The sequence below is a fragment of the Schistocerca americana genome, chromosome 1, assembly GCF_021461395.2.
Source record: "Schistocerca americana isolate TAMUIC-IGC-003095 chromosome 1, iqSchAmer2.1, whole genome shotgun sequence".
Classification (NCBI taxonomy): Eukaryota; Metazoa; Arthropoda; class Insecta; order Orthoptera; family Acrididae; genus Schistocerca; species Schistocerca americana.
In genome coordinates, this window is record NC_060119.1 from 1,109,373,980 (window position 1) to 1,109,398,194 (window position 24,215).

The 24,215-nt window shown below is 42.0% G+C and overlaps 1 protein-coding gene across 8 annotated transcripts in view; it reads right to left on the minus strand.

The window, feature by feature from the left end:
* The window catches only part of LOC124618523 (sorbin and SH3 domain-containing protein 1), a 935,475-nt gene that overhangs the window by 357,853 nt on the left and 553,407 nt on the right, over nucleotides 1–24,215 (minus strand). For all 8 annotated transcript variants that reach the window (XM_047145356.1, XM_047145360.1, XM_047145359.1 and 5 more), the window contains one exon: nucleotides 13,676–13,748. In XM_047145356.1, the coding sequence (XP_047001312.1) occupies nucleotides 13,676–13,748 (73 nt within the window). The remainder of the gene's footprint in view (nucleotides 1–13,675; nucleotides 13,749–24,215) is intronic.

Sequence of the window (24,215 nt, forward strand, 5' to 3'; positions counted from 1 at the left end):
CGCGCCAACCACCAGAGGCGCTGTGTTTTATGTATGTGTGTTCCGTTTTTGTATCTTCCGTACTAGGAGTTCGTGCGTACTTACGAGATAACGCTGATCTTTTTGTCTTCTTCATGTATCGTAACGAGTGCTACGATCCTGTATTCTGCGTGGCGGCATCGTGCAGTTACATAGTTCTGTATCGCGTCGTTTGCGTGTGTTTGGAAACCGCGCCGTCAAACAGTTCGCGCGCCAACCACCAGAGGCGCTGTGTTTTATGTATGTGTGTTTCGTTTTTGTATCTTCCGTACTAGTAGAGATGGGTCGAGCTCGTTCATTCTCGTTAACTACTTCACTCATTTCACTCTTTGCCGTGAAGCGTTCAAATGAAGTAGTTCATTCATGAAGTACGGAAGGCTGGCGAAGTTGCCCAGTTCGCCGCTCAGCCGCGGCTACGCTCGCTTCGCCTCGCTCGTACAATGAAGCTTCGTAATACTTCATAATTTTACCAACAGATGGCCGACCTACTTTGCCGTGAAGCGTTCAAATGAAGTAGTTCATTCACGAAGTACGGATGGCTGGCGAAGTTGCCCAGTTCGCCGCTCAGCCGCGGCTACGCTGGCTTCGCCTCGCTCGTACAATGAAGCTTCGTAATACTTCATAATTTTACCAACAGATGGCCGAACTATGCAGTAACGTGAACGCAACGTTTTACACTCTTACAGTGTCTGGGAGTTAAATAGAGCATGGTCGAAGGGGACAAAGGAAAGATAAACAGAGAAACCTGTCACATATAAAGAAGGGATTACATTTAATCTTTCTCAACATTTTCTCATGAAGCGCCCAAAAAAGTCTTTATCCGCCAAGTGAAACCTTATTTGTTGTATTCATGGACTGAAAACTAGGGCTACCAACGTAATGCAGTCCAATTTTGTTCCTTCTAAAATTTAAACCAAAATAGAATGAGTATGTTTACCACTGTTACAAAGTCTATATACCTACGTTAAGTAATTATTCAGAAGTTTTCCTGTAGATTTTATTTTTGTTGAGAATAATAACCCACCAAATTCAAAACGTAAACTGTCACCTGTTGTCATTGGTACGATTTAAGGTAAAATCCCTCTTTATTTTCTTTGGAAAGCAGTTTTTGTGTCTGTTCACTCTTATACAATGGCTAGCAACTCGCGATCGCGTAAAAGTAGTGAAATTTGGGGTTTCTTCGCCGATTTAGGTGATGGGAAAGCAAAGTGCAATTACTGTTCTAAGTGTATTTCATATAAAGGAGGAAATACATTTAATCTAGCGCGTCATGTTCGAGTGCTGCATCCAACAGTGTAATTGTCAGTCAGACGCTTAGCGCCCCCTGCTCCTGCATCTTCCGATATTTCTTGGATAAAAAACCCGCACAATCCGGAACTAACATCAGCTAATGCCAGAAGCGAACAGCAGTTGGTGCCAGAAAATAACAGTACCACTTCAGTATCAGAAAGCAGACCTCCATATCACGGTACATTACCCATGTATTTTCCGAAACCTCTTTCTAACAAAAGAAATCAGGAGATAGATTTCGCACTTCTGCAGACTGTTGTAAAGGATTATTTGCCCTTCAACATAGTGGAAAGCAAACATTTCCAAAGTTTTGTAGGCAAACTGAATGGTGCTTACAGAATGCCATCTCGGAAGACCATTTCCAATACGCTGCTACAGCAACAGTACGCCATGATGAAAGAAATTGTGAGAGCCAAAATTAATTCTGCGAAAGCGGTTGTGCTGACAATGGATGGGTGGACCTCAACTACAAATGAGAGTTATTTGTCGGTGACAGCACACTACGTTAAAGACCTGGAGCTGGCGTCTTCCCTCCTAGAGTGCTTTAAATACGACGAAAGGCACACGTCAGAAAAACTCTCGGAAGAACTGCTACGTGTCACAAGGGAATGGGGCATTCAAGAAAAAGTCGTCTGTGTTGTCAGCGACAATGCTGCTAACATTGTGGCAGCTATAAGACTCACAGCCTGGAAACACATCCCCTGCTTTGCGCACACACTCAATTTAATTGTTCAGAATGGGCTTCCGCACATTCAACCCATTCTGAATAAAGTAAAAAAAATTGTTGAATTTTTTAAAAGAAGTTCGCAGGCCTGCACGAAACTGAAAAAGATGCAGGAACAGTTAAAAGAGCCAGTTCTGACACTAAAACAGGACACTGTTACAAGATGGAATTCAACCTATGATATGCTGCGAAGAATAATCGAGGTTAAGAATTCTCTAATGACAGTTATCACTCTGAATTATCCAGATCTTCCAAATCTGACTGCAGAGGACATTGCAAGTGTAACACAAGCCTGTGACCTGTTGAAAGTTTTCAAAGACTGCACTGAGGAAATGTCAAGTGAAAATGTTGTCACTGCTTCTAAAGTTATACTACTTAGTCGGTCGTTGAAAAAATGGTGTTGCAGGTTTGTTAATAACACTGAAATTCATGTAGACGTGCAACAGATGGCCGGAAAGTTAGCTGAAGACCTAAAACGACGATTTAGAAATATAGAGGAAAATTCCATTTTCGCGGAAGCAACTGCATTGGATCCCCGGTTCAAATTACATGGTTTTTCTGATAAAAATTCTGCTGAGAAGGTGAAATTAAACCTGATCAGGCACTGTGAGAAATTTGTGACGAACACATCCACTGCTACTGCAACAATCTCAGTTCCAACCACTGAATCAACTTCCAGTCTCTGGCTCGAATTTGATGAAGTGTTTTCCAGGCTGCAGAGTAATCCACACCCGAGAGCTGCTGCAATAGTGGAAGTGGACAAATATTTACAAGAGCCCCTGCTACAGAGACAAGGCAATCCACTTCAGTGGTGGTCTGAACGGCTGTCAGTATACCCCTCGCTCTTTGAACTTGCAAAAATACGACTGTGTATTGTCGCAACCTCCACGCCGTGTGAAAGAGTGTTCTCGAAGGCAGGACACCTTATAACTGACAGAAGAAATCGCCTGACAGGGAAAAAAGTGGAACAAATTATGTTTTTAAACGGAAATCTCTGAAGATTCACCAAATCCGTTGGTGTTTATTCATAAATATATATGTGTATTTTTTAAAAAATTTAATTAGAACAATCCTCAAATTGACATTTAGTGTAATTATTTCAATAATGTGTACGAGATAAACATTCCTACATGAACGATTATCTTTCAAGCGTGGATTCCACGCATGCTTCAGTTCCAGACTCACAAGGTAAGCATTTTATTTTCATGTTGACTGTGCGTGCTCACACAGCCAGCCTCTTCTTTTGTATTTTAATATTCATTTGTCTGCAAGCGCTGCCAACGGTAGCTTACCCGTAGACGCGAAGTATAGCTGAACTGCACAAATAGTCGCTGGTAATGATGTCAGCACTGCAGGAAGCAGCTGACGCTACCTTCCCCTCGCCCCTCACCGCCTGTACCGCACCTAACCCTATCGTTCCCCAGAAACACCGCGCGATTCGTCGACAGGCAGTAGAGGGGGGACTGAAGTGAAGGGAGAATGAGTGACGTAGCGCCGATGTACTGGGGGAGGGAGAGGGGAAGAGAGTGAGTGAACTGGAAAAAAGTGTGGAGTGTGCTATCTGTGAAGAGTTTGAAGTACCAGTTCATTGAAATTGAGTGGTTAGTTCACACTTCACTGGAGTGAAGCGTTCATTTGAACGACTCATTCACGAGCTCCCCATCACTACGTACTAGGAGTTCGTGCGTACTTACTTACATATAACGCTGATCTTTTTGTCCCTGCATGTTAAGTTATTTTCAACTGTAAGCTCGGAACAAGCGAACAGTCCGTGTATTCTTTGCCCTCTCCTGTGGTTGTGTTCAATAAAGCTAACGTCAATACTGATGGAAGGAATTTTTGTGTAGTGCGTTTCCGTCGATGAAGTACACGCAGGTTCTAACAATCGAACCTCGAACGACAGTCTGCCCAGCTTGTGCCGACAATTGGTGATTCCGACGTCATATACCTGCATAGTACCACTGGACGGACGAGCGTTTACCGAAGACTGGCTGTAAGACTACCAGGCTTTGCCCTTTCTGGCCACACAATCCAGCTTTGTGGTATGCGCAGGAGGAGGCAAGTTTATTCTGGAATTTCGGTAGACGTTACCAAGTTTGCGCTGGGAATTAGATAACCAGTACGCCGCGGAAGTGCGATATATAATTGCCTCGCCACCAAAGGCTAACTCTTACGACCGACTGAACTGACCCCGCGAGTGTCAGCATTGCAAGAAGAGTGACTCCGCCAAGTTCTCACTCTGGAAGAGTACTTGTGGCACCCAAGAAGTAAAATAGACGTGGGAACTGTTTCGGACAGCTTACTGAGCACAATATGGAGCAGTCGTTTGTCATCGCCTGTCAATCCAAGACGCGATGACACCAACTTCTGTTAGCGCAGTTACTGCGCAGTGAGCTAGCGCAATGTCAGTTGTTTCGCGCGCAGATTACGACGCCGTGACAGCCAAGGTAGATGTACTGACAAATCAGATCAACGAACTGTTATGTCGATGCGACACGAGCAACGACAGAAGCCAGAATCGATACTGCCGACGCTCGTGCAGCAGGTCATCGACGACATCTTCCACAAGTGAACCTGAGCAGCAAAGTATCTGCTGGTATCACCGAAAATTCGGGGAGCGAGCGGCAGATGCACAACTCGCTGCACTAACCCAAATGGCAATGGCGGTCGGAAGTAGGTGCCTCCTCCAACTGGTTCAAATGGCTCTGAGCACTATGGGACTCAACTGCTGAGGTCATTAGTCCCCTAGAACTTAGAACTAGTTAAACCTAACTAACCTAAGGACATCACAAACATCCATGCCCGAAGCAGGATTCGAACCTGCGACCGTAGCGGTCTTGCGGTTCCAGACTGCAGCGCCTTTAACCGCACGGCCACTTCGGCCGGCTCCTCCAATTGCTGATCTGTGCCTGCACGACTGTTTGTCAGTGATCGGCGATGACTGGAAATATTTAATAGACACTCGATCAAATTTGTCCATTTACCTGCGGACTATGTTGCACAGGAAGCGACCAGCTACGTTATTATGTCTGATTGCTACAAACAACTCGGTCATAACAATGTACGGCACCCTGCATTTGGAACTAGACCTGGGTTTACAATGAGCTTTTGCCTGGCTTTTGCCATTGCAGATGTCGCCGAACCTATCAGCAGAGCGGACTTCCTCGCCAATTATAATCTACTGCCGGACATGAAGTACTCACGCCTACTTGACAACACCACAGGCTTAAGAGCGCCCAGATTTCGGCGGAACAAAGCCGTTCATACTGCCAAAGTAATACGACCTCTGGAGCGCCTAACGAGTTAAGGCATGGCACTGTCCACAGATTTTCAGCACTAATTATATCATACTCTGAAAACTCATGATCAGTAAAACTACTACATAGAGACGATTGATGGTCGTCCCACATCTTGAAGACTACAATCTTTGGCTTCAGATCATCTTAAAATTGAGAAAGCAAAGATCGACAGTATGATTTGTGAAGGTGCAATGCAGCCTTCCAACAGCCCCTGGTCCTCACCGCTACATTTGGTCCCAAAAAAGGATGGTGCATGGCGGTCTCGTGGTGACTCATCATCATCATCCTCATTCCTGAGCGTCATGATTCCATGAACCAAGCGTCTCCATCCCTGATGGTTGCCAGCTTCTCTTAGTGCCTGCTGAAGAGGTAGACCAGAGATGATCTTGATTTGATCTATCCATCTGCTCGCTGCTTTTCATCTTAGTCTTGTGCTTTTGACCTTTACTTGCAAGACTATTTTCTCTAGATTTTCTCCATCTCTTCTCACAATATGGCCAAAGAAATGGAGAATTTTTTCGGTGACTCGAAAAGAAAGGCGTCTGGAGATATCGAGTTGTTCAATAATGGACACATTTGTTCTTCTTTCGGTCCATTTTAGATGTAGCATCCTACGCCAGCACCAAAGCTCAAACACATCAATGCGCTGTTTGTCTCTGAGCTCGAGTGTCCATATTTCGCAACCATAAAAGAAGATAGAAAACACGAGTGTTTCAACTAGCCAGGATTTGTTATTGTTGTGCTCTGCCAGATCTTGGTGAGCTTCTTCGCCGCGCGGGATTAGCCGAGCGGTCTAGGGCACTGCAGTCATGGACTGTGCGGCTGGTTCCGGCGGAGGTTCGAGTCCTCCCTCGGGCATGGGTGTGTGTGTTTGTCCTTAGGCTAATTTAGGTTAAGTAGTGTGTAACCTTAGGGACTGATGACCTTAGCAGTTAAGTCCCATAAGATTTCACACACATTTGAACATTTTGAGTTTCTTCATAGCCACTCGCCCTAGTGTGATCCATCTTCTTGTCTCATATTCACAACATCCCGTGCTGCAGATGGTTGACCCAAATAGATGAATGAATACGTGACATACAGTTCCCTTAATCGACCTGTGAGCTGGATCTATTCTTCTTCGCTTTAGTGTCATTTGGGTGTCATGCTTTGACTGTCTGTTACAGATCACGACAGACAGAGCATGGCAATTTGAATTCGACATGTTCAGACAACTTGCGAAGTTCTGCAGCGCAACTCACCGCAAAACGACGAGCTGTCACCCAGCCCATAATGGGGTGATCGAGAGATGGCACGCTCACTTAAGGCAGCACTATTGTGCCACAATACTGAGTAGACCAAAGGCCTTCCCATGGTACTACTCAGCCTTAGAAACACTTTCAAACCAGATGTAGACGCTTCTTCGGTGGGACTGGTGTATGGCAAGATGTTGAGGCTTACAGCAGAATTTGTGGAAATAAATACCCTGTCATAACCAAGGGATGATTAACCAGAACTCCTACGCTAACTGCGAGAGCATGTGACCCAAATCCACCCACACCACCCTCACAGACATGGTACAGCTACCACTTCCGTGCATCAAGACTTAGAAACCTGTTTACACATCATGTTATACACGGAAGGCTTCAAACTGTTGTTGGAGCCGCCATACTCAGGACGCTACCAAGTAGTCACAAGGTGAAACAAGACAACTGACATTTCAGTTAATGGAAAGGCGGCCACTGTTTCTATATGACAGGGTTAAATCAGTTTATGTCTTCCAAGAAGCAGCAGTGCCAGAGCTTCCAAGGCTGCAGTCTCACCCAACAGCCACCACCTCACTACCTTCACAGCCACCAGCACAGTTTACAACAGCAGTGGACCTACCAACGTGCACCTCAACGTCTTGTCACCACGTCCACTTTCCAGCCTACTGTGAACACCTTACCAAGGCACTATTTGGAATAATGGTCCGCTACCATGGGGGCTGATGTGGCAACATTGTACAGTTACATAGTGTTTCAAACTGCGCCATAAACATTTCACGCGCCAGCCACCAAAGGCTCTGTGTTTTATCTGTATGTGTGTGGTTTGTTTCTGTATCGTCCATGCTTGCAGTTTAGTTCATGCTTAGTTACGAGATAATGATGATGTTTTTCTTCCCTGCATGTTAAGTTATTTTCAACTGTAAGCTCCTTGTTCCCTGCATGTTAAGTTATTTTCAACTGTAAGCTAGGAACGAGCGAACAAGTCATGTTTTCTTTGCCATCTCCTGTGGCTGTGATCAATAAAGCTAACGTTAATATTGTTTGAAGGAGTTTTTATGTAGTGTGGTTCCGTCGATGAATTGCACGCAAGTTCTAACAGTTGAAAGACGGTCTGCTCAGCTTGCGCTGGCATTCTGTTTCTCAAAAGACGGTCTGCTCAGCTTGTGCTGGCATTCTGTTTCACAATGTGCTGCAAAAAATGTAAAAGGAGCACTCAAAAACTTGAATTGCTTCTACTGGTCCATGAAATATACTTTCATATTTATTTCCAACCAAACGTTACTACACTTACTAAGTGGGAAATGCAGTGATCATCTCATGATTTTTTTTTTTTTTTTTTTTTGTATGTTATAGGATAAGATGACCTGAGGTTGTAATATACATATAATTTTAAAAATCAAACTTTTTTCATTGTAATTTTTAACGAAACTTAGTTTATGTAAGAGGAATGGCTTTGTCTGACCTTATACCTTCAGAAACACTCAAACAATAACTGTGTGACAGCCATGGGTCCATCATTTGACTGCATGCACGAAGAAAGGGATGGCACAGTTTGGCTAAAAATTTGTAACTTATACGTGTAAGAACCCCCCCCCCCCCCCCCCCCCCCCCCATGAACCATGGACCTTGCCGTTGGTGGGGAGGCTTGCGTGCCTCAGCGATACAGATGGCCGTACCGTAGGTGCAACCACAACGGAGGGGTATCTGTTGAGAGGCCAGACAAACATGTGGTTCCTGAAGAGGGGCAGCAGCCTTTTCAGTAGTTGCAGGGGCAACAGTCTGGATGATTCACTGATCTGGCCTTGTAACATTAACCAAAACTGCCTTGCTGTGCTGGTACTGCGAACGGCTGAAAGCAAGGGGAAACTACAGCCGTGATTTTTCCCGAGGACATGCAGCTTTACTGTAGGATTAAATGATGATGGCGTCCTCTTGGGTAAAATATTCCGGAGGTAAAATAGTCCTCCATTCGGATCTCCGGGCGGGGACTACTCAAGAAGACGTCGTTATCAGGAGAAAGAAAACTGGCGTTCTACGGATCGGAGCGTGGAATGTCAGATCCCTTAATCGGGCAGGTAGGTTGGAAAATTTAAAAAGGGAAATGGATAGGTTAAAGTTAGATATAGTGGGAATTAGTGAAGTTCGGTGGCAGGAGGAACAAGACTTTTGGTCAGGTGATTACAGGGCTATAAATACAAAATCAAATAGGGGTAATGCAGGAGTAGGTTCAATAATGAATAAAAAAATAGGAGTGCGGGTTAGCTACTACAAACAGCATAGTGAACGCATTATTGTGGCCAAGATAGACACAAAGCCCATGCCTACTACAGTAGTACAAGTTTATATGCCAACTAGCTCTGCAGATGATGAAGAAATAGATGAAATGTATGACGAGATAAAAGAAATTATTCAGGTAGTGAAGGGAGACGAAAATTTAATAGTCATCGGTGACTGGAATTCGTCAGTAGGAAAAGGGAGAGAAGGAAACGTAGTAGGTGAATATGGATTGGGGGGAAGAAATGAAAGAGGAAGCCGCCTTGTAGAATTTTGCACAGAGCATAACTTAATCATAGCTAACACTTGGTTCAAGAATCACAAAAGAAGGTTGTATACCTGGAAGAATCCTGGAGATACTAAAAGGTATCAGATAGATTATATAATGGTAAGACAGAGATTTAGGAACCAGGTTTTAAATTGTAAGACATTTCCAGGGGCAGATGTGGATTCTGACCACAATCTATTGGTTATGACCTGTAGATTGAAACTGAAGAAACTGCAAAAAGGTGGGAATCTAATGAGATGGGACCTGGATAAACTGAAAGAACCAGAGGTTGTAGAGAGTTTCGGGGAGAGCATAAGGGAACAATTGACAGGAATGGGGGAAAGAAATACAGTAGAAGAAGAATGGGTAGCTCTGAGAGATGAAGTAGTGAAGGCAGCAGACGATCAAGTAGGTAAAAAGGCGAGGGCTAATAAAAATCCTTGGGTAACAGAAGAAATATTGAATGTAATTGATGAAAGGAGAAAATATAAAAATGCAGTAAATGAAGCAGGCAAAAAGGAATACAAACGTCTCAAAAATGAGATCGACAGGAAGTGCAAAATGGCTAAGCAGGGATGGCTAGAGGACAAATGTAAGGATGTAGAGGCTTGTCTCACTAGGGGTAAGATAGATACTGCCTACAGGAAAATTAAAGAGACCTTTGGAGAGAACAGAACCACTTGTATGAATATCAAGAGCTCAGATGGCAACCCACTTCTAAGCAAAGAAGGGAAGGCAGAAAGGTGGAAGGAGTATATAGAGGGTCTATACAAGGGCGATGTACTTGAGAACAATATTATGGAAATGGAAGAGGATGTAGATGAAGACGAAATGGGAGATAAGATACTGCGTGAAGAGTTTGACAGAGCACTGAAAGACCTGAGTCGAAACAAGGCCCCGGGAGTAGACAACATTCCATTAGAACTACTGACGGCCTTGGGAGAGCCAGTCCTGACGAAATTCTACCATCTGGTGAGCAAGATGTATGAGACAGGCGAAATACCCTCAGACTTCAAGAAGAATATAATAATTCCAATCCCAAAGAAAGCAGGTGTTGACAGATGTGAAACTTACCGAACTATCAGTTTAATAAGTCACAGCTGCAAAATACTAACGCGAATTCTTTACAGACGAATGGAAAAACTGGTAGAAGCGGACCTCGGGGAAGATCAGTTTGGATTCCGTAGAAACACTGGAACACGTGAGGCAATACTAACCTTACGACTTATCTTAGAAGAAAGATTAAGAAAAGGCAAACCTACGTTTCTAACATTTGTAGACTTAGAGAAAGCTTTTGACAATGTTAACTGGAATACTCTCTTTGAAATTCTGAAGGTGGCAGGTATAAAATACAGGGAGCGAAAGGCTATTTACAATTTGTACAGAAATCAGATGGCAGTTATAAGAGTCGAGGGGCATGAAAGAGAAGCAGTGGTTGGGAAAGGAGTGAGACAGGGTTGTAGCCTCTCCCCGATGTTATTCAATCTGTATATTGAGCAAGCAGTAAAGGAAACAAAAGAAAAATTCGGAGTAGGTATTAAAATTCATGGAGAAGGTTCGCCGATGACATTGTAATTCTGTCAGAGACAGCAAAGGACTTGGAAGAGCAGTTGAACGGAATGGACAGTGTCTTGAAAGGAGGATATAAGATGAACATCAACAAAAGCAAAACGAGGATAATGGAATGTAGTCAAATTAAATCGGGTGATGCTGAGGGAATTAGATTAGGAAATGAGACACTTAAAGTAGTAAAGGAGTTTTGCTATTTAGGGAGTAAAATAACTGATGATGGTCGAAGTAGAGAGGATATAAAATGTAGACTGGCAATGGCAAGGAAATCGTTTCTGAAGAAGAGAAATTTGTTAACATCGAATATAGATTTAAGTGTCAGGAAGTCGTTTCTGAAAGTATTTGTATGGAGTGTAGCCATGTATGGAAGTGAAATATGGACGATAACTAGTTTGGACAAGACGAGAATAGAAGCTTTCGAAATGTGGTGCTACAGAAGAATGCTGAAGATAAGGTGGGTAGATCACGTAACTAATGAGGAGGTATTGAATAGGATTGGGGAGAAGAGAAGTTTGTGGCACAGCTTGACTAGAAGAAGGGATCGGTTGGTAGGACATATTTTGATGCATCAAGGGATCACAAAATAAACCCTACTAAGCGAAATAGCTTGATATTATAAGCCCATATGTAGAAAATAAAGCTCTTACTTTTGATACTTTGGAGAAATATCATGTATTGCGGAATGCATTCAGATGTGCTTGAATAAGAAAGAGATAAGTTTCAGCGTCACCTATGAGTCACTTGTCAGATTGAGATAGGATGCTTATACTCTTTCATAAAATTTATATAGTGTTGATTTTAAGAACTGTAACTTGTCTCATCAAATAGATATGCAATAATATACTTGAGTAGGGAAGCATTCCTGGATCACTCATCTAGTTCAACATTACCTGTAGGTGACAAGACTAATTTGTATGGGTTGTTTTAAGCTATGCTATCACTGGTTTATATGACACAGCAGAGGCTTGCATTAATGGCAAACCATACATACTGTTGGTTATTTTCAGGCTCTTTTTATTTACAAGACTGCTGTTCACACTGCAGTTAAAAACCTACTACCTTTTTTAACCACAGTTGAAGCTACTTTCTCTTGTTATCACAACTCAAAAATAGTTCTGCATAATAGTAGTGCTGAACTGTGAACAGTCATTTAATTTTTTTAAACAATGATATCATTGTTGCATTATTATCTCATTAAATACATACTTTTTACAAAGTAATCACATATCATATTCATTACTGAGAAAGAAAAAACAAATATTCAGTAGGTCCCTTCAGAATTCCTGTACAAATTTTGTCACATCTTTATATTAATAAAAGAAAAACAATTATTAATAACACAACAAAAAATACTGAAAAAGCATAATTCAAAGAGATTTTGCTTCACTGTTCTGTGTTATTTACAGACATTAAAATATTTACAGTATTTGACACTATTTCGACTTTTCCAGCAAGCTGTTACAACAGAACGACAGACTAAGAACAGAAAATAATGCACCCATAACCTAAATAATTAGAAGCTACTCAACAATTAATAACAATAAATTATGCACAAACAATTTGTATGTCCACACAGTGAGCTTGAAGCTTTGAAGAACAACTTTTTTGCCCAAATCGAAACAATATTTAGAAGCATAAGCTTTAGAACATCACCAATAAGGGAAGTGGACACTAACGTCCAGACTTTTAAACTGCACCCTTAGAATCAACATCTAACAGCGAAGTTTGGTGTTAATGTTTTAATTGATCAAAGTGTTTAGCTTTTAAGTGACATTCGCCTTGATTCATTAGTGATATTACCCAGTTCCCTTGAAGCAATAGGGGTTATTTAGAATTAACTTGTTTCTGCAGAGAATTTCAAAGTTGGGCAGAAGTGATCAAAATATGATTATCTCTGTTAGTACATTTTAGACAGTAGTATCTCTAATATTCATTAAATATAATATTTTGAATGAATTACTTGGATGAGATTAACACCTTATACTACAAAGTGGGCTAGTAAAGAAATGAAACTACAACTACTGAAAGTAATATTCAAATTTCAGCTGGTTATGAATCAATGAATATTTAATTCACTGGGGCTGATTTATGAAAATATGAATATTTCTGTATAAATTTAAGCAATAATAAGAAACAAACCATGACCTGAAAGCAAAACTGAACCACAAACTGCGATTCAATCATGCAAAAATATTATCAAAAAAGAGGTATTACAGAATTTATAGTCTCCTTGAACATTTCCTAAGTAGAAGTTCTAGAGCAATAAAATTTCACAAGATTCATGCTCTTTGGTGTTCAACAGAATGTTATTCTTCACAGAACATAATATTATCATATAGTGGATACAAACATAAATACATCATGTAAATCTTTCCCATGCAAGTTTAGGTCACATCATTAAACAAACAAATTGCTAAGAAGCACACAAAGCCAGCACACATAAAACACAGTTATTTAAAAAAGTTAAAAAATAGCTGTGTTCATCACCTCTTCTCAGCTTGTAATAGATTGTGATATAGTCGTCTGTAAGAGAAATGGAAAATTACTTTTATTGTGATAGCAAGATATTTTTTAAAGTGATATATTTTATTAGTCAGCTTTTAGGTCTTTGGCATCATAATTATTTTATATTTGTTTCAGCATGATTGTTTCATCACTTTTTTTAAGAGACTCATAGGATTTTGACAATAGTCTGTAACAACAACATTTTACAGTAATGGATATTTGAGGAGATAATTTTTAATTCTCTTGTATATATTTCAGTTCTCATGTGAAATAAAATTGTAAGTTTTAAATGTCAGAAATTGGAATATATTTCTGAAATAGTAAACATTAATTTATTAATTCTGTCACAAATCAAGGTAGAGAGCTACAGACTGATAAAAATCCTTCTCACTACAGTGAAATCGTGTAGTAAGTAGTCTAGCGTAATTTCTCAAACTATAAGCTTATTGCTTGTTCCCAATGAGTACGTATGAAGCCTTACCATCCTTTCCAGTACGATGCAGAGAATCATACATCCGTTTGTACCATTTCGCTTGGTTGCTGTCTTTCACTTCCTGTAAATCACACAATTTTTGGTTAGGTCAGGAATTATGCTTCCGAAATAAATTTAATTTAAGAAATATCATAATTATATGGGGTGTCCAAAACGCTTAGAATCTAAATTATTCAGGTGGTAAAGGATCCTAAACTGAGAATCTTGAAATAATGGTTGTAAATAAACATTTCAGGCTGTATTAGAGAAGGTCATGGCTTTGTAATCATCTTAAATACCTGTGTTGAGATTGGTGGCACCACTTTGTCCAAAAAAAAAAAGAAAAAAAAAGAAAATCGTCTGTGTTGTGTTCATGTTACATTTTTGTCGTATATAGTTACATGTAGACGTTGGAGGCATGAAACATCAACATAAATTCAAGAGTAAACGGGTGCTATATTCATAGCTGCTTGTCTCATGGAGGATTATAGAATAGGGGTGTTTGCGATAGTGTGACAAAAAGTTTATGCACCTCTGTAATGTGTGAATTGTGACTATCCTTATAATTTAAGTTGTTGCTTCAAAGTGTAAATAAATTTATGGTCATTCGCACGGAGTGCGATACACATCCGGCTCTCAAAGGCCTACACCGTCTTTAGCGTTAGAAAGAATACTTTTTATCTTAGTTTCGGAGTGAAATACACTGGGTGTCATGTTTCTGTTTCCAAGCGAATGTGGCGCCTCATACACGGGGCTGACTATCAGAACAGTCGAAGAGAGATGCGAGGAACATCAGCGACACACCCGACTAGAACTGTCAAGCAAATCAGCTGTCACCAAGCACTGGCTCGAATATAATAATGAAATAATGAGACCAGTATTGTGGCGAAAACGTCTGCTTTCTGGGACAGAATAATGAAGCAGTCAATCGAGATAAAGACAAACCTAACAAACAGGGCCGGAGGTTTCAGTGTAAATAACGCTTGTACTACACTCAGTTTGTTAACATCTCGCACGCCATCACAAGCACCATAGTAGGAAAACACTGATAAAACTGGCGTTTCACGGTATATCAGAGCGAGATATGAAAAACTAAAGAGCATCAAAGTGCGTAGGGAGCGTCAGGAATCGAACTCTGCAATAAATAACGGTGCTAGACCAACAATGGTTCTCAGTCTGACTGGCGTCCAGGCAGCGAGTATATATAGCAGCAAAACTCGCAGCACCTGAAGAAGACGGCTGGTTCGGTCGCCGAATAGAGGGTGATTCAGAAAGAAAGAAAAGATTTCCGTTATTTATTACAGACAAATTATGAAAAATAGAAATACTTTGTTCAAACTTCGATTTTCGCACGAATACTATACCATATACTCAACATGAGCACCGTGCGTTGCTCAGAAACATCGAAACGGTAGACCATTTTATGCCACACGCGAATCAACAGGTTCCTGATTCCTGAGTCGACAGCATCAACGATTCAGTTTCTCAACTCACGAAGAGTAGCTACCTCAGGTGGAACAGAGACTGTGTCTTTTATACACACTCACAGAAAAAATTCGCAAGGCGTGAAGCCTGGGGACCTGAGAAGCCAATAGCAATGAACAAGATCGTGTCCATCTCTTTCCGTTCAGTATTGCGCAACAGATTTCCTAAGGTAACGCCGCACCTCAAGATCAAAGTAAGGCGGAGCGCCGTCATGCTTTAAAATGAAGTAATTGTAATGTTCGTGAAATTGAGGAAACAACCAATTTTGTATCATGTCCAGATATGACATTCCTGTCACAGTTACCTCCGCAAAAATAAAACGCCCATAAACTCTGTGAACAGAAACAGCAGAAAGATTTTGGGAACCCCAAATTCTTATATTATGACGGTTTATTTTACCCGTTAGATGAAACGTCATTTCGTCTAAAATGATGAGTCCTTCGGAAAAAGTGTCCTCTGCTACATCATGGAGAAGTGAAAAGCAAAATTTATACTCTCTGTTACGGTCGCCGGGACGCAGTTTCTGTAGTAACTGCAACTTGTACGGTGCCATATGCAGGCGTTGTTTTAGAACACGCCACACCGTTGTCCGCTAGGCGCAAATTGAGACGCGTATAGCGCGTGTGGCGCGGCGCAGCGCAGCGCGCGTTTTTGGAACTTCATAGGTTCAAATGAGACCGTGCAAACTGGGACGCGACGCGACTCGGACGCGACATGCCCCTGCGCCGGGTCGCGCGGAGTTGTAGTTGTGGCACAGTTTCTCGCGCCGCGCGGGCCTCGCTAGCACCATGGGAAATATGAGGCGGGGAGCGGGAAAGTAGCCCGGCCATATGCTCACATCGGAACGGCGCATATGAGCAGTGGTAGTATTGCCAATACGATAAATTTTGCCTTACTGTGTACTAAATTTTATTGCCTTTGGGTAGTGTTTCGTTTTTCGCCATTTAAACGCTCCAGCTTTTTTCGTTAGCACATTATACTTTTCTGTTATTTATATCTGTATAGTTTTGTTTTGTTTTTCTTCTGTTAAGAAAAATGCATCAGTAACTGATGAGCCATTGGCCGCTGGAATTGTTACATATGCCTCCGCGATGTTTTCAGATCGCAATAAGGGACAGAAGGTAGTGAATAAGGAAGCAAGGCATATTATAAAATCATGTGATTAAGAAGCAGGGCAGGACAGTAAAACAAGGTTATCTTCTCGCTGCCTAGTACGCTGGCGTATCTGTACGATCTGTTACAAAAATTTAGAAAGGCATAATCTCCACAGGTGTGATCCCTTTGTGCTCCTGGTAGAAAGCGTCCAAGAACTGAAGTATAGAAGTCTCACTGTGATTACTTGGATATGGCTGTAATAATGTAATATGACACACTGTACTACATGCATGTGAACATCATTTCCACTGCAGGCTAGAAACAGTCGAAAAGCAGTCACAAATAACAATGTTTTAAGTGGTTCGCCGTGATAAGAAAAAGCATTTCAATTGTTGGATGCACATTATCAGCATTAATAAACTAATGATACAACAGGCTACACAAATGAAGAAAATGGTCGGTATTATTACGAAAGTAGTAATATCGTAAAAGAGTGTTATGATTATATATATTTCATTTGTTGAAAAGTACTGCTGACAAAGGCAGATCTACTTTCATGACAATGTTTTTCGAACTCCAGCTCACAAGGCACACATGGCTAGCTCGTGCATTCCTGTCGCGCGCATTATCCTCTGCTGCAAACAATACACTAACCATTGTGTTGTACGACAGACCAACTGTTTATTTTTTTCAACAACAACTATTTTATTCGCGATCACACATTGTCAGTTTGGCAAGCCGCAGCAACATACGATGTAATACGCACCAAACGCAAAATCATAGCGACCCCTAATTTTCGTTGCAAACTTTTTGAGTGTTGCGTAGTGTCTTACTAAAATGTGTACATCACAATAAGAATGGTCGTTAATGAGATGATGGGCACTTCGCCAGTATCTGGCATGTGCCTATCATTTCACCTGTAGGAACGCTCGTCATTATTTCCTTGCTGCGACAGAATTCCGAAACGGAGTGCCTCATTAAACAAGTAATTGGCAATCACAGAAAAACCTCATAGTGTCGGTTTTCAGAAACATAAAAAAAGAAATTTCATGTTTATTTTCATACTAGGAATTACAGTCACTGGGGTGAAATATATAAAAAGGGAAGTATAAATACTGATACATCGCCATAGGTAAGAAAGTTCCGTTTTTTAAGAATTGGCAAAACACTCTCCTCTTGCGTGCTATCATTCGCCAAACTTTCGTTTCGATGTCTCGAGCGGTTTAGGAGATATGAGAGATGTTGCGAGTATTTCATTCTCGCGGGCGTGGGATCGGAAGCGAGCGCGCTACATGGGATCCATTTTCTCGAGGTCTGAGACAGAGACCTCCTCCCAAGTCCAAACAAAAATTCAACATGTTAGCTAAATTTCATACGCAGCAACATACGGTGTAATACGCACCAAACGCAAAATCATAGCGACCCCTCATTTTCGTTGCAAACTTTTTGAGTGTTGCGTAGTGTCCTACTAAAATGTGTACTTCACAATAAGAATGGTCGTTAATGAGATGATGGGCACTTCGCCACGAAGCTGACATATAACGCTACAAGTAAGGCAAAAATCAAATATTTTCAGTGAATAGTTTCTATAAAATCGTCTGAGAAAGGTAACAGGTTGCGCGCGCTTCGGTTCTGTCAGCGCAGAGCGTCGCCAGTCGGCGTGTGCGAAGTTATGTGTACGCGCTGTAATATGCGCTGCACCCAATCGACTCATGCGGAATGTGCGTGTCGCGCTGTAGTGTCGTGTCACGTCACACGTGCTATACGCGCCTCAATTTGCGCCTGGCCTTTTAACAGGTTCAAATGGGACCGCGTAAACTGGGACGCGACGCGACTCGGACGCGACACGCTCCTGCGCCGGGTCGCGCGGAGTTGTGGTTGCGGCACAGTTTCTTTCGCCGCGCGCCATGCGATTACAGCGGGAAGGGCGAGGAAGGGAGCGGGAAGGCAGTCCTGCCATGTGCTCACTTCGGTATGGCGCATATGGTCAGTGGAAGTACCGCCCATCCGAAAAATACGTCTTTACAATATACAGGATTTTATTACCACTGGGTAGTGTTTCGTTTTTCGCCGTTTAAGCGCTCCATCTTTTTTCGTTAGTACATAATAGTTTTCAGTTACATATATCTGTACAGTTCTTTCGTTTTGATTATTTTTTTGTAAAGAACAATGCACAGTTCAATAACCAGTGAGCCATTAGCCACGGGGATTAAATCTTCTGCCTCCACAATGTTTTCATATAGTAAGAAGGGACAGACGATTCATCGTGAGGGTAGTGAATAATGAAGTAAGAAAAAAAACCTTGTGTTCTGCCTTACGGCAGGTCTTGTCATGGGGGAGCCTCGTCAGATAGGTCCACCGCATGAGCGTCTTGGGAAGTGATTCTAGCGGTGGTTTCCCGTTGCCTTCCACTGATGATAATCAAATGAAAATGAGGACAACACAACACCCAGTCCCTGAGCGGAGAAAATCTCCAACCCAGCCGGGAATCGAACCCGGGCCCCTGGCCGTGAAAACCCGCCGTGCTGACCTCTCAGCTTTCGGGGCGGACAGTGAAGTAAGGAATATTACAAAATCATGTGATCTAAAAGCAATACAGGGAAATAAAACAAGTTTATCTGCTTGCTGCCTGTTATCTTGACGTATCTATACGATCTGTTGCAAAAAGTCGAAAAGCCGTTATTTCGCCATGTATGACCCCTTTGTGCTCCTGGTAGAAAGCGTCTAAAATATGAAGCACATAAATTTCACTATCGTTACTTGGACGTGGATGTAGTAAGAGACATTATACTACGTACATGTGGACAACACATTTTCACTGCTAGCTGGAAAGAGTCGAGAAGCCCTCACGAATAACAATATTTTAATTGGCTCGCGTGACGAGAAAAAGTATTTCAGCTGTTGCATGCACGTCATCAGCATTAATAAACTAATTATACAACAGGCTACACAAATCAAATAAAATTGTAGGTATTATTACGGAAGTATAAGTATCATAAAAGAGCGTGGTCATTAGATATATTTAATTTCTTGAAATGTTTTGCTGACAAAGACAGGGCTCCTTTCATGACAATCTTTTTCGAAGGACGTGAAACAGAATTGGCAATTTATTTTTCTGTGAATTGTTAACCTTTTCTCATTCGAAGAAGCATCACCATTTATGAGTAACGCCCACATTTCTCTTGTTGACAGGTTCAATTGTACTTCCTTTCCCAAAACACAGTATAATTTGCAGAAACTCATCTTATAGCAGATATTACGAAAGAATTCTAGAATAGGGCGCCTCATTGGCAAGTAATTGGCAATTAGAGAGCTCAATAGTTTACGAAAAACTTCATAGTGTCGGTTTGCAGTAACATAAGAGAAGAAAATTCATGTTTATTTTCATACTAGGAAATTATTGTTTCACTAGCTGTCGATGACGGGAGTGAAGAAAATAAAAATAAAAACAGGTATTATAACTACTGATATATCACCATGGATAAGAAAGTTCCGTGTCTTTACGAACTGATGGGATACTCTCCCCCTTGTGTGCTATCATTCGCCAAAATCTAGTTTCGATGTCACGAGCGGTTTAGGAGATATGATGGATGTTGTGAATATTTCATACTCGCGGGCTTGAGATAGGGGGTGAGTGCGCTACGTTGGATCCAGTCTCTCTAGATCGGAGGCAGGTAGAGACCTCCTCCCCCAAGTCTGAAGAAAAATTCAACATGTTAGTATCGTGTCACGTGCTGTACGCGTCTCAACTTGCGCTTAGCCTGAGGAAGTTGAAGTTCCTGGCGTACCCGTCTTGCGAACTTCCGAGGGCTCCGTGTAAACGCATTTGGGATGCGCTCGACGTTTTCATCAGACGTGCGTGTCCGACCAGTACTCTTCCCACTGCATGTGCAACCAACTTCATGAATTTTGTATGCCAGACGTACATCAACTTCTTCCTGAATCGACGACGGAATGCACGTTGCACTTGAACAAAGGACTGACGTGAATTCCAACAGTCAAAATGATTTCTCTTGTATTGTAGTCGCCGTGTTGCTACAAACAACAACAGCGCAGCTGTCATTACTTTGAACTTTCGTCTATCCAGTGGCGTGCGCTAGCGTTTCTCTCTTTTATAATTTGTCCATAATAAACAAGTGAATTCTTTTTGGATCACTCGGTATTGTGCACAAAATATTGTGCACAAACTGGAAACAATGGCTCGGTAGAACACCCGGAAGCACACCATTAATCATATTCATGGGCTATATACACTATGTGATCAAAAGTATCCGAACACCTGGCTCAAAATGACTTACAAGTTCGTGGCGCTCTCCATCGGTAATGATGGAATTCAATATGGTGTTGGCCCACTATTAGCCTTGATGACAGTTTCCACTCTCGCAGGCATACGTTCAATCAGGTGCTGGAATGTTTCTTGGGGAATGGTTGACCATTCTTCACGGAGTGCTGCACTAAGGAGAGGTATCGATGTCGGTCGGTGAGGCCTGGCATGAAGTCGGTGCTCCAAAACATCTCAAAGGTGTTCTGTGGGATTCAGGTCAGAACTCTGTGCAGGCCAGCCCATTACAGGGTTGTTACTGTTGTGCAACCACTCCGTCACAGGCCGTGCATCATGAACAGGTGCTCGATCGTGTCGAAAGATGCAATCGCCATCCTCGAATTGCTCTTCAACAGTGGGAAGAACAAGGTGATTAAAACATCAATGTAGGCCTGTGTTGTGACTGTGCCTCGCAAAACAACAAGGGGTGCAAGCTCCCTCCATGAAAAACACGACCACGCCATAACACCACCGCCTCCCAATTTTACTGTTGGCACTACACACGCTGGCAGATGACGTTCACCGGGCATTCGCCATACCCACACCCTGCCATCGGATCGCCACGTTGTTTACCGTGATTTTTACTCCACACAACGTTTTTCCACTGTTCATTCGTCCAATGTTTACGACCCTGTTCAACTGTCGGCGGTGTCTGTCAGTCAACACGCGAGGTCGGCCTGTACGCTTTTGCGCTCTATGTGTCCCTTCATGTTTCCACTTCACTATCACACCGGAAACAGTGGACCTAGGGATGTTTAGGAGTGTGCAAACCTCGCGTACAGACGTATGACACAGGTGACCTCCAGTCACCTGACCACGTTCGCGGTCCGTGAGTTCTGTGGGGCGCCCCATTCTGCTCTCTCACGATGTCTAATCACTACTGAGGTCGGTAATATAGAGTACCTGGCGGTAGATGGCAGTACAATGCACCTAACATGAAAAACGTTATGTTTTTGGGGGTCTCCGGATACTTTTGATCACATAGTATATCTCTTTAACCCAACAACTAACGAGCGATATTTTTAGTTCCTGTATACCTTTCCTTTTCCCGAAGAGAAATAATGTCAGCGGTTGGAGCATAGTACTTATTAGCATAAGGGGCGATCAAAAAGTTTCCATTCGAAGGCCGTACAATCCACAATCGATATGAGAATCAGGTAAAATTGCCGACAACACTGAAGCCATCCACATGCTACCGACACTTCAGTTTGAAGATGAGCGCTTGGTAAAATACCGTGTCCACCTGCGTGAATATGTCCGCAATCAGTGGCGGCTCGTGAGTATACATTCTGGGTGTTCTTAATTTTTAGATTCAGATAAATCTGAGAGTGTGAAATTAATAGTTTCTATTGCGTAACAGTTATGTTTATCAACAAGTTTATACAACTACAGCCACTGCCAATAATTAAACAGTAATAATAAGATACATAACTTGTCTGACAAAACAAATAATTGTTTTGTGAAATTTTGCTAATTTGTACATAATTAAGTACATTTTAGGGCAACAGCGAAATAATGCGTAAGCTTTCGCAACTCTCCGCATTTTTGTGTAAGTGGGAGTTTTCGTGCTTTTCCATTTTTTCAGACAAATGTATCAGATCCCTAACAGATGAATTAGTTCATGAACCTACTTCCGGGCTGAAAATCAGATATTCTTACGCTACATCCACGCAACAACTTGCGCTAACTGTACACTTCTTTGTTAAACGTTCGCTTATAGTCACGCTTATTTGATTTCTCAACCAAAGGATAGGTTCTCGGAGGCCCGAGTTTCCTTGCTTCCTGGTAATTTACTTTTCTGACCCTAGAATGAGGTATCCACTATGCAGCGGAGTGTGACTGATATGAAACTTCCTGGCAGATTAAAGCTGTATGCCGGACCGAGACTCGAACTCGGGACCTATGCCTTTCGCGGGCAAGTGCTCTACCGACTGAGCTACGCAAGCACGACGCACGACGCGTCCTCACAGCTTTACTTTTCTGTTAGGATTTAAAATAGGTTCAACGTAGATCATGTTTACACTGCGCACGAAAGCCGACTGCAGCACAGTAAAGAACCAACTCCAAACACAAAGTGCCGTTTGTGGGAATGATTAAACTCAAGCAGTAATGTCTACCAACATGGTCACTTGACTAGGATGCAAATGAGGTGCTGAGATCCATAAGAGCCTAAAGCACACCGCCATCGATCACACATTTAAGTGATTATCAGAGAAACCAGTGATACAGCTTTTTGTGAATTTTCATGTGGGCCTCCAGCACAGATAAGATCAACAGATTTCAGTAATATGAATAATGCTACAATCTCACAATTGACGGTAATGTGCTTTAGGCCCTTACGATTCCCAAAAAAAATGGCTCTGAGCAGTATGGGACCCAACTGCCGTGGTCATAAGTCCCCTAGAACTTAGAACTACTTAAACCTAACTAACCTAAGGACAGCACACAACACCCAGCCATCACGAGGCAGAGAAAATCCCTGACCCCGCCGGGAATCGAACCCGGGAACCCGGGCGTGGGAAGCGAGAACGCTACCGCACGACCTCGAGATGTGGGCTTACGATTCCCAGTGCCTCAAATGGATTACTGTATGATAAAATTCATAACTTAATATACTATAACCCAAACAATGGAAAATCCAGGGTTGAATGTAACAATGTAATGAAGAGGATAGTTACTGCTCACCATATAGGGGAGATACTGAGCCGCAGAAAGTCATAACAAAAGGACTATCGGAAGGTTATCTTTCGGCCAACAAGGACTTTGTCAAAAATACAACTTTCCGATAGTCTTTTTGTTGTAAACGCAACTTCAATTAATGCAGCTACTACTGTGGTTTTAGCGGCTACATATGTTCACCGCGAAAGAGCTATGTGAGTCCACACTTTATTTCCCAGTATCTTTCGAGGATACAGAGGTAATCTGTTGCAGAGACCCTAGTATGTTTGTGTTGGTATAGCATATACTTATTACAATAAAATACTTAGAACTCACCTGCATTCCTGCCTAGCGTGCATGCAAAATGAAAGATGTTGCTTATTAACAAGAACTTATACGTCATAATAAAGATAATTGGCGTGAGAAACAGTGGAAACCAAAGTAAAAACAATGCATCAAATATTCATCTTGAGGTTTTTTTTCCATCAGAAACTTACTATTTACGACATTGCTTGAGCAATAATATCTAAGTATTCCTTCTTGAGCAAAGCACAGTTTCCCCTTGTTTACTATTTCCCATACATGATTCGGTTCTGTTGTACCATACCCACAAGGGGAAGACGGCAACATGGCCAGCCTATTCCGCTCATAGTTGGCAAGTCGCTTGTGTGCAACCAAACATGAAAGACTCTGTGACTGATATTTTGATTTAACAACGCCCCGTTTTTGAGAAATCTACCCCTAAAGTTCATTACGCGCAGTCGAGTCAGAATTAACGGGGTCGATAGATAACTGAAAATTGATCCTTCTTCATCAACATATATGGGGTCAACAAACACATATTTTCCTAGAAATCGAAGAAAGAAACTTTATCAACTGCTTTATGTACCGAAAGTGCCGCTTCTGTAGCCACCACGGCATCTGGCTGCGGAGCGGAGAACGGGTGTTAGATTTCCAGTTCCAATCTGTAGGTTCCTTTGATTTTTATTT